The 17,969-nt window shown below is 44.3% G+C and overlaps 1 protein-coding gene across 4 annotated transcripts in view; it reads left to right on the top strand.

Annotated features, from left to right (window-relative positions):
• Positions 1-11,506, top strand: part of sox13 (SRY-box transcription factor 13) — a 188,608-nt gene extending 177,102 nt beyond the window's left edge. For all 4 annotated transcript variants that reach the window (XM_087973487.1, XM_087973488.1, XM_043716425.2 and 1 more), the window contains 2 exons: positions 3,163-3,379; positions 6,799-11,506. In XM_087973487.1, coding sequence (XP_087829613.1) covers positions 3,163-3,379; positions 6,799-7,084 — 503 coding nt within the window. In that variant the 3' untranslated portion in view covers positions 7,085-11,506. The remainder of the gene's footprint in view (positions 1-3,162; positions 3,380-6,798) is intronic.
• Positions 11,507-17,969: the final 6,463 nt, after the last annotated feature.

Below are 17,969 nucleotides of genomic sequence, written 5' to 3'. Positions count from 1 at the left end.
TGATTCGAGACTCGCCCATCAGCGGAAACATGCTTCCTGCCTCCAGAGTGTCCAATCCTTTAATAATCTTATACGTCTCAATCAATACCCTCTCAGCCTTCTAAACTCAAGGGTATACAAGCCCAGTCGCTCCAATCTTTCAACGTAAGATAGTTCTGCCATTCCAGGAATTGACCTCGTGAACCTACGCTGGACTCCCTCAATAGTCAGAATGTCTTTCCTCAAATTTGGAGACCAGAACTGCACACAATATTCCAGGTGCAGTCTCACCAGGGCCCTGTACAGCTGCAGAAGGACCTCTTTGCTTCTATACTCAATTCCTCTTTTTATGAAGGCCAGCATGCTATTAGCTTTCTTCACTGCCTGCTGTACCTGTATGCTTGCTTTCATTGACTGATGTACAAGAACACCTAGATCTCGTTGTACTGCTCCTTTACCTAATTTGACTCCATTTAGGTAGTAATCTGCCTTCCTGTTCTTGCCACCAAAGTGGATAATCACACATTTATCCCCATTAAACTGCATCTGCCATGCATCCGTCCACTCACCTAGCCTCTCCAGGTCACCCTGTAATCTCCTAACATCCTCATCATATTTCACCCTGCCATCCAGCTTTGTATCATCAGCAAATTTGTTAATATTACTTTTGATACCATCATCTATATCATTAATGTATATTGTAAAAAGCTGCGGTCCCAGCACTGATCCCTGTGGTACCCCACTGGTCACCGCCTGCCATTCCGATAGGGGGCCGTTTATCACTACTCTTTGTTTCCTGTCAGCCAACTAATTTTCAATCCATGTCAGTATTTTGCCCCCAATACCATGTGCCCTAATTTTGCTCACTAACCTCCTATGTGGGACTTTATCAAAGGCTTTCTGAAAGTCCAGGTACACTACATCCACTGGATCTCTCTTGTCCATCTTCAGAGTTACACCCTCAAAAGATTCCAGAAGATTAGTGAAGCATGATTTCCTCTTCATAAATCCATGCTGACTCTGACCTATCCTGTTACTGCTATCCAGATGTGTTATAATTTCATCCTTTATAATTGACTGCAGCATCTTTCCCACCACTGAGGTCCGACTAACTGGTCTATAATTCCCTGCTTTCTCTCTCCCTCCTTTCTTAAAAAGTGGTACAACATTAGCCACCCTCCAATCCGCAGGAACTGATCCTGAATCTATACAACATTGGAAAATAATCACCAATGCAATCACCAATCACGATTCTAGAGCCACCTCCTTCAGTACCCTGGGATGTAGACCATCAGGCCCCGGGGACTTATCAACCTTCAGACCTAACAGTCTCTCCAACACCAATTCCTGGCAAATATAAATTCCCATCAGTTCAGGTCCTTCAGCCACTGTTACCTCAGGGAGATTGCTTGTGTCTTCCCCAGTGAACACAGATCTGAAGTACCAATTCAACTCTTCTGCCATTTCTTTGTTCCCCATAATATATTCACCTGTTTCTGTCTTCAAGGGCCAAAAAGGTGCTACATGAATGCAATTTGTTGTGGTGCTGGCAGGAAATGGCAGTGGTCTCGGTGGCTTGTTAGACAGTGTAATGCAGTGAGAGTGGAAGTTTTGTCAGTGCAGTAGATTAGCACTCCCTCTGATCTATGCTGTACTGTGCCTCAGAGTGCCCAGAGGCAGCTGCGTGTTTTAGAAATCTAATCACCATTGTGTAGAACCTGTATGGGTGTGCACTGTGCAGAGATTTCCCTTGAGTTTTGTTCAGATTGAGCTGCTGAATTGACTGATTAATTGAATTCAAAGACTTGCCTTGGCTGGGTTCATCTGCAGTCTGCAGAATCTTTTGAATAAAGTAGAATGTTTCAATAGAAAAAACAGCTCTTTTGTCTAGATTCCACCACCCCAGCTCTTAGTCACAATCTCCCTTTCAGAGACTATTGCGCAAGCTTCATATTAAAAATAAATAATGGTTCTCGCATCAATGGCAATCTGCAGAAGAAAGTTCCAAACTTTTACCATCCTTTAAAAGTAGAGGTTCTCTCTAACTTGACTATTGGAAGGTCTGGTTCTAACAATTTATACAATGCACTCCTCTCTCCTCGACCTTGACTCCTCAAACCAGTGGAAATGGTTTCTCTCTCATCCACCAAACCATTGCCGTTAATGTGCTGAAAGACAATCAAATCACTCTTTACTTCTAAATTTCTAAACTTCTATCCTCTCTGGCACAGTAGCTCAGTGGTTAGCACTGCTGCCTCACAGCATCAGGTACCCGGGTTCAGTTTCACCCTCCAGTAATTGTCTGCAAGGAGTTTGCACCTTCTCCCTGCATCTCTGTAGGTTTTCTCTGAGTGCTTCACACAGTCCAGTGCAGGTTAGGTGGATTAGTCATGCTAAATTGCCCATGGTGTCTAGGGATATGCAGGCTAAGTAGATGAGCAGGGTTACAGGAATGGGGTGAGTGGATCCAGGAGGGATGCTCTTTGGATGGGCTGAATGACCTGCTTCCAAACTATAGGGATTCTATGTGGGTGGCACAGTGGTTAGCACTGCTGCCTCACAGCGCCTGAGACCCGGGTTCAATTCCCGCCTCAAGCGACTGACTGTGTGGAGTTTGCACATTATCCCCGTGTCTGCGTGGGTTTCCTCCGGGTGCTCCGGTTTCCTCCCACAGTCCAAAAAATGTGCAGGTCAGGTGAATTGGCCATGCTAAATTGCCTGTAGTGTTAGGTAAGGGGTAAATGTAGGGGCATGGGTGGGTTGCACTTCGGCGGGTCAGTGTGGACTTGTTGGGCCGAAGGGCCTGTTTCCACGCTGTAATGTAATCTAATCTAAATGTAATCTAATCTAATCTATGACCTTCCAGTAAATCCATGCTGGGTTTCCTCCAACGCAGTTAAAGCTCAGTGGAGAATTAAACCCAGAGCTCCAGCTATGGTCTAGCTAACATTTTATATAGATTTAATGTATACTCTTTTCAATATAACCGGCCTTCTTGCAATAGACTTTTAATTATTGAAATTACATTTTGCAGTCCACAGAAACCTATTGTTGCTAATTGTCTTATGCTACCCCGTGAGGAATCTGCTCTCTAGATGAGTGCAGTCCTAATGAACAACCACACCTTGCTCGTAATGACTCTGGTGCAGTTTGCTGTTGGTGCTGAAGTATCTGTAATTTTAGGGTCCCGTTGGAAATCGATGTCAAACATCGAGAAGCAGCCGTACTATGAGGAGCAAGCAAGGTTGAGTCGACAACACTTGGAGAAATATCCAGATTACAAGTACAAGCCACGACCCAAAAGGACCTGCATTGTGGATGGGAAGAGGCTGCGGGTCGGGGAATACAAGGCATTGATGAAGTACAGACGGCAGGAGGTGCAGCAGTGTTACTCTGCTGGGTAAGTATTCCTGGGGTTAAAGTGGCAACAACAGCAGCTGTATTGTTCTGAGAGACATTCCATACTCAGTTGGCATACTAAGGAGCAATATGACAATCATGCCAAAGTCATTCTAACATCACTTTCACAGTGGCAGCTGGTGGCTCCAATCTAGATGGCATTACAACTGCCATGCCTCACATGCCCATTTCCAGTAGGAGGTGCTGGTTGCTTCCTGCCTATGACTGGTCCATTTGACCAAAGCCTCCCCTAATGCCTGGAGGGGAAACCATTCACTCCCTCGAGCTTTATTTGTGTGATGAGCCCACTCATTCACCAACAACACCCTTTCTTCACTGATTCCCCTAACCATTTTTGTCTGAAAGGTATATAAAGAATATGAGGTAGCTATAACTCTTATTTAGAGAAAATAAGATGCACTGGTTAAAGATTTAAATAATGTGAGCACCAGTTCTTCCATTGTGTCAAATGCCTTGCCTAAGGTATACACATGTCATTGACCCTGATAGAACTCTACTGTACTGCCTTTCTGTGTTAGTGCTCAGGTGGACCATTCAAATGGAGCTTTTCAAAGTGGGATCAGTAGATCAATACAGTCAGGTTCTCAAGAATTAAAAGCAAGATCTGATAACTGGTATTGATGGGTTTTTTATTGCAAAAACATACATTATCCACAAAAAAAGGATCTGACTGCATATAATAGCTCCTAAAACAATCTGGTACAGGGACGGGGGAGAAAAACACTTCAGAATTTGACTTTCCTCAAAGCTTCTCTGCAGTTGCAAAACAAACACATTTTCAGATTGTAGGTTTGCTTGCTGAGCTGGAAGGTTCATTTTCAGATGTTTCATCACCATACCAAGTAACATCTTCAGTGAGCCTCTGGATGAAGCACTGGCAGTGCAGCCCACTTTCTATTTATATGTTTGGGTTTCCTTGGGTCGGTGGTGTCATTTCCTGTGGTGACATAAATTCTTATGGTGATGTCATTGCCTGTTCTTTTTCTCAGGGGTGGTAAATGGGATCCAAGTCAATGTGTTGGCAAAATCCAAGACATTGACTTTGATCCCATTTACCACCCCCAGATAAAAAGAACAGGAAATAGCATCACCTCAGAAATGATGTCACGAGAGGAAATTACATAACTGACCCAAGGAAACCCAAACATATAAATAGAAAGTGGACTACACTACCAGTGCTTCATCGGAGGCTCACAGAAGATATTATTTACTGTGGTGATGAAAAGTCTGAAAACGAACCTTTCAGCTCAGCAAGCAAATCTACATCCAGAACTTTAACCTGAGTTACAAATCTTCTCAAAACTCACTAAAGACATTTTCAACTCATGCAGGAAACTTTATTCCATCTGAGGTAAAGAGACTGCCTCAGAACTTAACGGACCCTCGATACACTTTGATGGAAAGACCCTTAGGTGGTGGTCTTTTCCCACCGCACCTTGGTAGCAGCTGGCCCAAGCTTTGATATGTCCTTCACCATTTGGTCCCACCCTGATATTGGTATGCAAAGCAGCAAGAATTGAATGGAAACATAGAACAGACCCAAGGAGTTGACTGGTCCCTCCAGTTCAACTGTGTGCCAACTTGGTAAAATTGAGAGAGTCAAGTCGAGACATGCTCTCTTGAAGCTAACTGAGACCAGCCTAGAGGGGAACGAAAGAAATGGAGATCAGAAAGATTTAAATCAAAAACAGGAGTACAACTCAAAGTTATGGGGAGTGCCACTTTGATCTGAAATGAGGAAATATTTTATCTTTGGAATTCCCTTGCTCCAAGAGAATGTATAAGATAGAAATTGATAATTTTCAGGCAGCCAGTGGCATAGTCGGTCATAAGGTTGACTAGTACTGGGTATTAAGTGTTCAATCAGCTATGAGCCTATCAAATGGCAGGGCAGGCTCCACAGAGTCCATGCCCTCCTCCTGTTCAGATGTACAAGCACCAAAAGCGCAAAGTTGGTCTTTACTGCTTAAAACCTTGAAGGTTGTAGGGGTGACGTGAAGTCAAAACTTCCCACTGATTTAAATTTTCTTTAGTTAACTCCACCCTCAGCACTCCAAGGCAAAGAGAGCTTCCTTCGGGTCTGCTATCTCTCTGCCCTGGGGTGCTGTCTGTCAGTACAGTGCTTTGTTTCTTCCAACAAGGAAAGAACTTTCATACCAAGTTGGTGCACAATACAGTTGGCCATTGGAAATAGAAACAGACATGCTCTTGCAATTACAAATTTCCCACAATGAGGTCTTTCCTGAATAAATTTCTAGAAAGTAAGTCTTGCATTTACGTAGCATTTCACTTTCCAACCAATCAGACTTTGAAGTACAGTTGTTGTCTTGTACGAAACGAGTGGCCAATTTGCAGACAGAAAGCTCCTGGTTTTTTTTAAGAAAGCTGATAATGACTAGGTAATCTGTCATAGAGTCATACAGCACAGGGAAACAGATCCTTCAGTCCAACTCATCCACACCAGTCAGGTTTCCTAAATTTAAACTAGTCCCACTTGCCAGCATTTGGCCCATATCCCTCTAAACTTGTCCAAATGTCTTTTAAATGTTGTGACTGTACCTGAACCTACCACTTCCACTGGCAGTTCATTCCACATACGAACCACCCTCTGCATGAAAGAGTTGCCCCTCAGATGCCTTTTAAATCATTCCCCTCTCACTTTAAAATTAGATTAGATTCCTACAGTGTAGAAACAGGCCCTTCGGTGCAACAAGTCCACACCGACCCCTGAAGAGTAACCCAGACAGACCCTTTTCCCTCTGACTAATGCATCTAACACTATGGGCAATTTAGAATGGCCAATTCATCTGGCCTGCACATCTTTTGGATTGTGGGTGGAAACCAAAGCACCCAGAGGAAACCTGCACGGGGAGAACATGCAAACTCCACACAGACAGTTGCCTGAGGCTGGAATCAAACCTGGGTTACTGGTGCTGTGAGGCAGCAGTGCTAACCACTGAGCCACTGTGCCGCCCCAAAGTCTTCTACTTTATGCCAAACTCTCAGGAAAAGGTTTTGTTGTTGGTTGAGGGATACTTAATATCAGGAAGGACTTTCCTGCTGCATTTCAGAATTGTGGCCAGGATTCTTTAAGTCTCAACTTTAAAGCGGCCCCTTTGGCATTGCAGCACTGCCTCGGTACTGCACTGGAGTCTCGGGCTAGACCTTGTGTTCAGCCCTCGGAATGAAGCTGTCCGTCCCAGAGATGGAGCTGCTAATCGCTGGGCTTCACTGGCACACAATATTCTGGGACTAGAAACCTCCCACGCCACCCCCCCACCACCCCCCACCCTCCTCTTATGTTTGGAGTCTAAAACAACACCATCTTTGTACTTGCTTATTGTCAACTGCGGTGTAATAACAGGAAGTATTTATCATGATTCTGTTCTCTCCTCTCAGGCAACAGGACCAAGTTCACTTGCACCCGTCAGACATGATGTATCCCGGACAGATTGGGATGACATCGATTCCCGTACAGCCGGCAGTGTCGGAACACTATCGACCCTGCAGCCCTGATCCCAACATGCCCGTAATCCTCAACACACGAAGTCTCAAATCCGAACAGGCAGACACGAAGGAAGCACAACTAAGCGATGCCAATGGCGAGATGTACGAGTACGGTGAAGAGGACGACTCGGATGTTGAATATCGCAGCGATGGCGAGCTGGTGGTCCTCGCAGACTAGCATCCACCTGTCACTTTGTCGGCGGAGGCTATGGAAATGAACCTTTCAGGCACAGATGGGCCAACACATTGTCCTGTCACAACCCTGGCCAACTATTCGAGCAGAGCTACTGGGGAAGACCTCACTGTTCTGGTGATGGAGCATGTTGGGAAGGGTCAGGGTTGAGGGTTAGATAACCACCACCTGTCTCATTCCAAATGTGCCCTTTTCATGGACCAGTTGATGAGTGGATGAAAGAGGCAAGTGAGCCTGAGCTGGTCTGGGCCTATGTGAATAATACCATCACCTATAGGGAACACCGACTTATAGTAACCTCTCATGTACTTGTCCACCAAAGGCCACTCATTACCCATCATGATTTTATTGTCACCAGCTGCAGTTAGACTGGGTGTAGTGAACAAGTGCCCAAAGTGTCACAATGGTTTGCTACTTCCCCCATTAGCATCAATGCTGGTTCTATCCCTTTGTCAGAATCAGACCAGTGAAGATGGAATCCAGCCTAGACTGGCTCTTCTGCAGAGCCATGTCTGACAAGTCACAGTCTCTTAACCCACTACCAGACAACCTTATTTCTTTTCAAGCAGTCTTCTAATTCCCCTTTGAAAAATTATAGTGGAATGTCTTTTCAACACTTGTTTGGCCCACACATTCCAGATTATCAAGTCTCATCATGTTTTACATAGGACTCAGGAGCAGGGGAGTAGACCATTCTGCCCTTCAATTCTACTCTACCATTCAATGAGAACATGGATGCTCTGGTCATGGTCTCAACTCCCATTGTTTCGTTTGCTTCTCTCAACGCCTCGATTCGCTTTGCCTCACAAAACTCCATCAGGCTCAGCTTTGAATCCAGTTCAAGACCTGGTCTCCACTGCTATTTGGTTAGAGAATTCTGAGAGAAATAAAATTCTCCTCTTCTCCGTTTTAAAAGGGGGATGTCTTTTTAATATTAAAAAAAAAACACGTTCTCTCCAGTGGTTCATTTGCAAAGTGCCATTAGTCTGTGACCTCTGTTTCCTGACCCTCCACCAGTGGAAACAATTTCTCCTTATCCCGTTGCCATACAATCCGAATCCTTTCGGTGCAAGCTTAGAAGCAATTTCTTTACAATGAAATGTTTTGTAGTCACTGTTATTGAGTGAAAAGGGGAGTGCTCCCAAGAGTAGATTGCAATCCTGGCTATTTGGACCAGTAGTGAGAGAGAGAGAGAGAGAGAGAGCTGATCTCTGATCTCTGATCTCTGGACTAAGCTTTTTGTTTCTCCTGCTTTTCCAATGATAACTAGCCACATGAAGGAAGAGAGGAGAGAATGTACTCCAATGTGTTGAAGGACAGGAGCTGAGCAGTTGTGTATCCTCTAGTGGGCAGGTACCATCATTTGATCTCCTGACTGCTCCATATTGCGGGACATTGACCAAGTTCCATCTTCATGTGTCGGGAATTACACCAATTGGAGAAGGTTCCATTGTTGACTGCGTTGGCTGAGAGTATCTCATTGCCTAATGGGTTTCAGGATCTGTTCAGGGTTTATCAACTCATTCTTCAGCCAAAGCCACCATTTGTAATTCAGGTAGTAAAGCCTGCCTACCATTTGGCCCTTCCATTTGACTCAACCCAAGTAAGATGATGCAAGACTTGACTTGCATTCTGCTGCTGTTGAAGCACGTGGGTTGCACACATGGGTCCATCAAACATGGCTGCACCCTCCAAGGTAGCTTGATCAGTGTGACCAGAACCTGCTTTCAGCCTCCTCCTCCAGACCACACCCGCTCTGCCACAATCATCGATTTCCCACAGGGTTTGTAAAACTGGTCCACCCTTTTGCGATTGAGAAGGGTGTGTGCCAGTGTTAGTTAAACGACAGCTAGCTACTTGCCTGAATAGAAATAGCCTTGGGGTGAGAGGGAGGATTGTGTCTGTCTGCTCCATTGGTCACTGTACACAAGAGACGGGTTGGCATGGCTGGGAGGGAAAGGTTCTCGCTGGATTGCCCCAACGTGACTTTTCTCAAAAACCGCTTACCCCTCAGGTACTCCTTAGTATGTTTTTTGAAATAGATGTCAATATTTGTATAAAGTTTTAAACAAAAATCGCATTACAGTCTGTTTACTGAAAGTGTGTGTGTGTATTTTAATAGCAAGATTTTTCTTTGTTCCTCATTCTCACTGAGGTCCTGCTGATCTAAGCTGAGAAACAGCTGGTGATACGTTCTAGGACTTTAATTTATTTTTGTTTGTAAAGAACCTTTTGTTTTCTTTCCAGCCTCAAGTCTGTTTGTTTTTGTTTTTTTGGATGGGGGTCCAAGAGAGTTTGTGGCATTGGGGATTCTTCCAGTTGTTTGAACGTAGCAGGGATCTGAACAGACCCTTTTTTAAAACTAGTCAGAATTGACCAAGGGAAAAGGGTGGGTGACTTCAATCACAGAGCTCCCAGCTCTGTAGCAGTGTAACTCCCACAGCCTCACATGCTGAAGGTGTATAGTGGAAGCCAGAAAAGGGACAGCAAAACAAAAAAATCCACAAATCTTTGAAGAAAAATCTCAACACAAAGGTGTTCTGGGGACAGTTTCTGAAATGGCACCATTGTATAGACATGTATCTAATGTAATTGACATGTGCTTGGACACTTCCCCAAATTCACCTTCAAGTGAAAGAAATAAACTCCAAAGGTAAAGGGTAGGTCCTCGTTGGTTACCCTTCCAAGTCAATCCAAGTAACTGCTGTCTAAGCTGCAGTGCTTTTGCTAGCGTGCCTATATTTTCATGTTGTAAGCCATCACCTGCCCCTGACTGAGGAATTTTTCTAGAGTTTGAGTCATTTCCTTTTCCTCATCTTTACTTTTTCTGCAGTTGTTCCTTTTTTCCTTTTTTATTTGTTGATACTTACCCAAAAATACTGACTGCACCAATCGCTGAGCTGGATTCAGGACCTGGATGAGGAGGTAGACATACAACTCCTGAGGAGGCAGAACATTTCTACTTTTATATCCATCTCTTTTTCTTTCTCCTTCCCATTTGTCTCAATCTTGCTCTATTTGTCTCTATTGTTTGGACATATCTCATTTCCATCCATCTCTCTCCTGCTCTTCTCACTCTCTTTCCTCTCTCTCTTTCTACCCCCATCTTTCTCCCTCCCTCTTCTCCCATCTTTCTCTCTCTTCCCATATCTCTCTCTCTCTCCTGCCATCTTTCTCTCTCTCTCTCTCTCTCTCTCTCTTTGCCCCCCATCTTTCCCTCTCCCCATCTTTTTTTCTCTCCTCTCTCCTCTCATCTTTCTTTCCCCATCTTTCTCTTTCCCTATCTTTCTCTCTCTCTCTTCCCCCATCTTTTTCTCTCTCTCTTTCCCCATCTTTCTTTCTCTCCCCATCTTTCTCACTCTCTCGCACATCTACCCCCCATTGCTTTCTGTCTCTTTCCCTCCCCATTACCCTCTCCCTCCCGTGTCCTCTCATATTCTTTGCATCCTTCCATCTCTTTCTTTGTCTTACAGCCATCTCTCTCCCATGCTCTCTCTTCCCATCATCATCTAATTTCCCCTCTCTTAGTCCCACCCTCCATTTTAGTTATTTTGCTTAATTATTTTCACGATTATTGTTTCCGCTTGTCTCACCCTCCCTCTTTCTCTTTCTCCCCTTCAGCCGTCCCTGTCCACCTTTAATGGACTATTGTGCTTTTCTTGTGAGCTTGAATATCCCAGGGAACTGCCTGTACTATTTCCCATCAGTCAGCTGGAGATTCTGGAAATCTTAACATCTAAACACACTTTATTCCTCTTCCCTCACACGTGATTCCCATAATAACTTCCTTCAGTGTCAAAGTTGCCAAGTTCACAGATTATTATTTTCTTACCTTCCTCGTGCGTTTGTAGACTCTAACTGCCCTGTGAAAGGCACATGAGAGTGCTACAGACACTATTCAATGCAAGTCATTTCAGGATAATGTTACAGGAACTCAGACCTATTACTATAATACTTTTATAGTCAACTTTTATCAGTGTTTTTTTTTTATTTTTTTCGTAAGGGAGGGGATGGGCAGGGGGAAATTACTGGAATTTCTCATATCTTGGAATCCAGATCTTGTTTTGCAATGCTGAGTTGGGAGGGTAAAATCATGACTCCTCTTGAAGTAACACAAATGATAAATGGTTAATTTAAATGTGCATTAGTTCTCTTTGTGACTGGTCCTCATCGGGCCAGACAGGTTACTGTACGTGGATCGTACTGAACTCTCTTTACTTCGAGCACCTTTGTGGTGCCAAGGTATTTTTGTTTAGGATGGATTTTTTTTAACGAAAGCAATGTGAATTTGATTTGATTTATACAGTGTAATATATGACCATGTTTCTGTTAACAGGAGAGATGATCTCCCATTAGGGGTGATTTAAATTGATTAGTGCACCCAAATAAAGTGGAATATCACAACCACACTGTCTGGCTCCCATTTCTTTGTTGCATGGCCCTAGCTATGTGTCAAAAGCTGATTAGTATTTCACAAATTTAAAGATAAAAGGGCTCTTTCACAGCTACAGAAGTTTATAAAATCATGAGGGGCATGAATGGAGTGACAAGCTAATGTCTTTTTCCCAGGGTAGAGGAGTCCAGAACTAGAGGGCATGGATTTAGGGTGAGAGGGGAAAGATATAAAAGGGACCTAAGGGGCAGTGTTTTCACGTGGAGTGGTGGTGCGTGTAAGGAATGAGCTGCCAGAGAAAGTGTTGGTGGCTGGTTGAATTACACTTTTTTTTTTCTTTCATTTGTGGAATGAGGGCATCACTGGCCAGACCAGCATTTATTGCCCATCCCTTATTACCCAGAGGGCCATTAAGAGTCAACCGCATTGCTGTGAGTCTGGAGTCATATGTAGGCCAGACCAGCGAAGGATGGCAGTTTCCTTCCCTAAAGGACATTTGCGACCCAGATGGGTTTTTCCAACAATGGATTCACAGTCATCATTAGCCTCTTAATTCCAGAGATTTTAATGAATTGCAATTCCACCATTTGCCATGGCGATCTCCAGAATGTTACCTGGGTCTTTAGACTAACAGTCCAACAACAATGACACTAGACCATCACCTCCGCCTATACTGAAAAGGCATCCAAATGGGTGTATTAATAGAAGGGGTTCAGAGGGTTGTGGACCAAGTGCTCGCGAATGGGACTAGGTCAGTTTAGGATATCTGGTCAGCAAGGACAAGTTGGACTGTAGGGTCCCTTTCTGTGCTTGACATCTCTATGTCAGAGGTGGCTAGGTTGGTGAGAGGATAAGTTCTGGTGATTTTTAAAAAAGTTATTCTTTTTATTAAAGTCTAGAACATGTATGGGAAATGGTAAAAATACAACAAAGGATCCAACTTGTAAAAACAATATAATAGTGAAGAACATTATCTCAGAGTACAATGGGATCTTGATCAGATGGGCCGAGGAGTGGCAGATGGAGTTTAATTTAGAAAAATGTGAGGTGCTGCATTTTGGAAAAGCAAATCAGGGCAGGACCCATACACTTATTGGTACGGTCCTGGGGAATGTTATTGAACAAAGAGACGTTGGAATGCAGGGTCATGGTTCCTTGAAAGTGAGGTCACAGGGAGATAGGATAGTGAAGGTGTTTAGTATGCTTGCCTTTATTGGTCAGTGCACTGAGTATAGGAGTTAGGAGGTCATGCAGTGGCTGTACAGGACATTGGTTAGACCACTATTGGAATATTGCATTTCTGGTCTCCCTCCTACAGGAAGGATGTTGTGAAACTTGAAAGGATTCAGAAAAGATTTACAAGGATGTTGCCAGGGTTGGAGGATTTGAGCTATAAGGAGAGGCTGCATCAGCTAGGGCTGTTTTCCCTGGAGCATAGAAGGCTGAGGGGTGACTCTATAGAGGTTTATAAAATCATGGGGCATGGATAGGGTAAATAGACAAGGTCTTTTTTCCTGTGGTAGGGGACTCCAAAACTAGAGGGCATAGGTTTAGGGTGGGAGGGAAAAGATATAAAAGGGACCTAAGGGGCAACCTTTTCATGCAAAGGGTGGTGCATATATGGAATGAGCTGCCAGAGGAAGTGATGGAGGATGGTACAATTACAGCATTTAAAAGACAGCTGGATGGGCATATGAATAGGAAGGGTTTAGAGGAATATGGACCAAGTGTTGGCAAATGGGACTACATTAATTTGGAATGTCTGGCCGGCATGGACAAGTTGGACTGAAGGGTCTGTTTCCATTATGTATATCTCTAGGGTTAGATCTAGGACTACTGTCACAACCCATTCAGGTAGTGCTCTAGAAAGCCATCTCCACTATTCCCAAGGTTGTACGCATTAAGTAAACCACTGAATTGCCCCAATTCCCCTTGGTGTCTCATTCCAGTTAAAAGAATATACACATCCTTGTAAATCTTTTCTGAAGCCTTTCAAGTTTCATAGCATAGTTCCTGTAGGAGGGAGACCAGAATTGCACACAGTATTCCAAAAATGGTCTGTCCAATGTCCTGTACACCCGCAACATCACCTCCCAGTTTTTATACCACTGACCAATAAAGGAAAGCATACCAAATGCTGCCTTCACTATCCTATCCACCTGTGACCCCACTTTCAAGGAGCTATGAAGCTGCCCTCCAAGGTGTCTTTGTTCAGCAACACTCCCAGGACCTCACCATTAAGTGTAGAGGGAAAACAACAATCACGAGCACAGTTCTGGCACCAGTCCAGGTTATATTCATCGATGAGTTGTTCTCTTTCAGTTTTTTCTTGGCTCCCCCTGGTTCTGAGCTAATTGTGCAAAGTTGTGGTTACACCAATCACTGGCTGAGAATTTGCCCTCTCGCGGTCCTCAAAGTGGTTTCTCTCCTTTTCTTTCATCAGGGGAGTTTGCTGAGAGTGCAGTTTGTGGAGGAATAGTGAGTGATAAAAGCTCCAAGGAGAATTCAGTTACATCTCCACACGGAAGGGAGAGAGAAAGGTTCAGGTGCTTTTTGTTTGCAGGCTATATGCTCCTCTGTTGTTTACATATGGGACTGTTGCCACTTGCTCAGCAACCAATCAGTCGTTGTTACTAAACAGTCATTTAGGTGGCACGGCGGCTCAGTGGTTAGCACTGCTGCCTCACAGTGCCAGAGCCCTGGGTTTGATTCCAGTTTCAGGTGACTGTGTGGAGGTTGCACATTCTCCCCGTGTCTGTGTGGGTTTCCTCCCGTGGTCCAAAGATGTGCAGGCCAGATGAATTGGCCCATGCTAAATTTCCCATAGCGTTAGGTGCATTAGTCAGAGGGAAATGGGTCGGTGTGGACTTGTTGGGCTGAAGGGCCTATTTCCACGCTGTAGGGAACTTAATCTAAGCTGAGTCCTAGACAAAAAGTCATAGAGTCATACAGCAGAGAAACAGGCCCTTTGGCCATCCGTGTTTATGCTGACTGGCAAATGCCAAGCTACTCTTATCCCATTTGCTTTCACTTGGTTCATAGCCTATGGGCCCTGGCATTTTAAGTGCTCTTCCAGGTGACTTTTAGATGCTGCAGAGTCTATCTGCCTCCACCGTCCTCTTAGGCAGCACATTCCACATTTCTACCAGCATCTAGGTAAGAAAACTTCCTTCTCGTACCTCCTCTGAACCATTAGCCCCGCAACTTCAACTTATGACCTCTTGTCTTTGACATGTCTGCCGTTGGCAAGGGATTCCCATGATTTCCTCTGTCTATGCCTCTCATGATTTTGTGTACCTCAGTCACACTCTCCCCTCAGCATCCTGTGCTTCGAGGAAGACAAACCCATCTTATCCAGCCTCTCCTCACAATCTCATAACTTTCCATCCCAGGCAGCATCCAGTCCACTTTTGTTTGTCATTTATATAAATGTTTTGGATGAGAATATGGGAGGCATGGTCAGTAAGTTTGTGGATGACACCAACATTGGTGATGTAGTGGAGAAGGTTATCTAAGATTACAAAGAGATCTTGATCAATAGGGTCAATGGGCTGAGGAGTAGCAGATGGAGTTTAATTTGGACAAATGTGAGGTACTGCATTTTGGGAAATACAAGCAAGATCAGAATTAATGGTGGGGCCCTGGATGTATTGCAGAACAGAGAGACCTTAGGGTTCAGGTACATAATGCCTTGAAATTTGCATCACAAGTAGACAAGGTGGTTAAGAAGGCCTGCCTTTATCACTCAGACCACTGAGTGTAGGAGTTGGGACATCATGTTGAGATTGTACAGCATATTGGTAAGGCCTCTTCTGGAATACTGTGTCCAGTTCTGGACTGTTATAGGAAGGATATTATTAAACTGAAGAGGGTTCAGAAAAGGTTTACCAGAATGTTGCCCGGAATGGATGGTTTGAGTTGTAGGGAGAGGCTGAATAGGCTAAGACTTTTTTCACTAGAGTGTAGGAGTTTGATGGGTGCCCTTATAGAGATTTATAAAATCATAAGAGTCATAGATAAGGTGAATAGCAAAAGTCTTTTCCTTTAGGAAGGGGAGTTCAAATTAGGGAGCATATTTTTGAGGTAAAAGGAGAAAGATTCAAAAAGGACACGCGAAGCAACATTTTCACACAGATAAAATTACAATCACAAGAATAGTGAGATCAAGCAAACTGATGCAACTGTGGGCAGACAAGTCTCCAGGTCCTGAATTTCATCCTAGAATCTTAAAAGTGGTGGCTAGTGGGATAATGCATATGTTGGTGTTAATGTTACAGCACTCACAAAATTTGGAAATATTCCATCAGACCAGGAGGTAGCAAACATAATCCCAAAGGAGGGATGCAGGCAGAAGGCGAGAAAGTGAATGTTGGTTAACGTAACATCTGTCATTTGGAAGGTGTCAGACTTGATGACTAATGAGGTGAAAGTGAAGACTGCAGATGCTGGAGATTAGAATCAAGACTGTGGTGCTGGAAAAGCACAGCAGGTCAGGCAGCATCCGGGGAACAGGAAAATTGAAGTTTCGGGCAAAAGCCCTTCATCAGAAATCACTCCTGATGAAGGGCTTTTGCCCAAAACATCGATCTTCCTGCTCCTCGGATGCTTCCTGAACTGCTGTGCTTTTCCAGCACCATGCTCTTGACTCTTGATGACTTATAGCTGGGCACTTGGAAAATCTTAAGGGAATTGGAAGGAGTCAGCATGGTAGCACAGTGGTTAGCACCGCTGCCTCATAGCGTCAGGGACCCAATCTTGATTCTAGCCTCGGGCGTCTGTGTGGAGTTTGTACATTCTTCCCGTGTCTGCATGGGTCCACTCCGGTTTCCTCACACAGTCCAAAGATGTTCCGGTCAGGTGAATTGGCCAAGTTAAATTGCCCACAGTGTTGGATGCATTAGTCAGAGGGAAATGGGTCTGGGTGGATTATTCTTCGGAGGGTCGGTGTGGAATTGTTGGGCTGAAGGGCCTGTTTCCACACTGTGGATAATATAATCAAAGCGTGGTTTTGTGGAAGGGAATTAATGTATTGGAATTTTCTGAAAGGGTAACATGTACTGTAGATGAAAGAGAGCCTTCAGATGTACAGTACCTCAGTTTCCAGAAGTTATTTAACAAAATGTCACCGTGTGGGCGGCACGGTGGCACAGTGGTTAGCACTGCTGCCTCACAGCGCCTGAGACCCGGGTTCAATTCCCGCCTCAGGTGACTAACTGTGTGGAGTTTGCACATTCTCCCTGTGTCTGCGTGGGTTTCCTCCGGGTGCTCCGGTTTCCTCCCACAAATCCAAAGATGTGCAGGTCAGGTGAATTGGCCATGCTAAATTGCCCGTAGTGTTAGGTAATGGGTAAATGTAGGGGTGTGGGTGGGTTGCGCTTCGGCGGGTCGGTGTGGACTTGTTGGGCCGAAGGGCCTGTTTCCACACTGTAATGTAATCTAATCTAAATATTGGACAAAGTAAAAGATCAGGGTGAAAGAAGTAGCATATTTGCATAGATAGAAGATTGGTTGGCTGGTGGAAAACAGAGAGAATGCGTAGATGGGTCTTTTTCGGAGTTGGCAGGATGTGAAGGGGAGGAAAAGTGGGAGGGATTGAGGGACCCAGGCAGAATGCCAGAATTCTACTCCCCTGAGTATGAAAGGATGTTTCCCAAGACAGCACATCCCAATGCTGTCTCCAATTAGAAGGTGTCTTATACACGTACTCTTACCTCGTGTTGCAACATGCAGCTATTCTCCGCAGTCAGGTATGTGTCGAGATGAACTCAAGTTTACTGCAGTTATTCTAATTGATCCCGCATGGAAAATAAACATGAATCAGAACAATCACGTGTCAGATTGATCAATGATTCGTGATTAACAAACTACAATATTAAAAACTCTACAGAGTGTGCCATTAAACAGTGGGTGACGTGTTAATCTGCATAAATAGCCTAAAACTAGCTTTCAATTCCAGGTTTATTAATAGAATTTAAATCCCGCTAGCTGACGTGTTGGGATTTGAACCCATGTCCCCAGAACATTACCCTGAGCATCCAGATCATTAGTCTGGTGTCATTATCACTACAGGATCAGAAATAGAAGAAAATAGCAGGAAAAATGAAATGGCAGAAAAAAGAGAGAGGGAGTGTGGACTCTTCCTGTGTTATAACCATTGTACAATTTGCTGACACCCATTATAAAATGCTCTTGTGAAGTATGCATCGGAAGAGTGAGAAACATAGAACAGTATAGCACAAGAACAGGCCCTTCAGCCCACTATGACTGTGCTGACCATGATGCAATTCTAATCGAATCTCATCTACCTGCACCTGGTCTGTGTCCCCCTACCCCTGTCTGCCTAAATGACTCTTAAACATTGCTATAATATCTGCTTCTACCCACTCCCTTGGTAGCGTGTTCCAGGTGCCTACAATCCTGTGTGTGAAAAAGTTACCTCACACATCTTTGTTAAACATTCCCCCTCGCACGTTAAAC

The sequence above is a fragment of the Chiloscyllium plagiosum genome, unplaced genomic scaffold, assembly GCF_037043375.1.
Source record: "Chiloscyllium plagiosum isolate Xiang-an unplaced genomic scaffold, Cpla_swu_hap1 HiC_scaffold_26, whole genome shotgun sequence".
In the NCBI taxonomy this organism is placed as follows: Eukaryota; Metazoa; Chordata; class Chondrichthyes; order Orectolobiformes; family Hemiscylliidae; genus Chiloscyllium; species Chiloscyllium plagiosum.
This window is presented reverse-complemented; position numbering and strand designations above follow the sequence as displayed.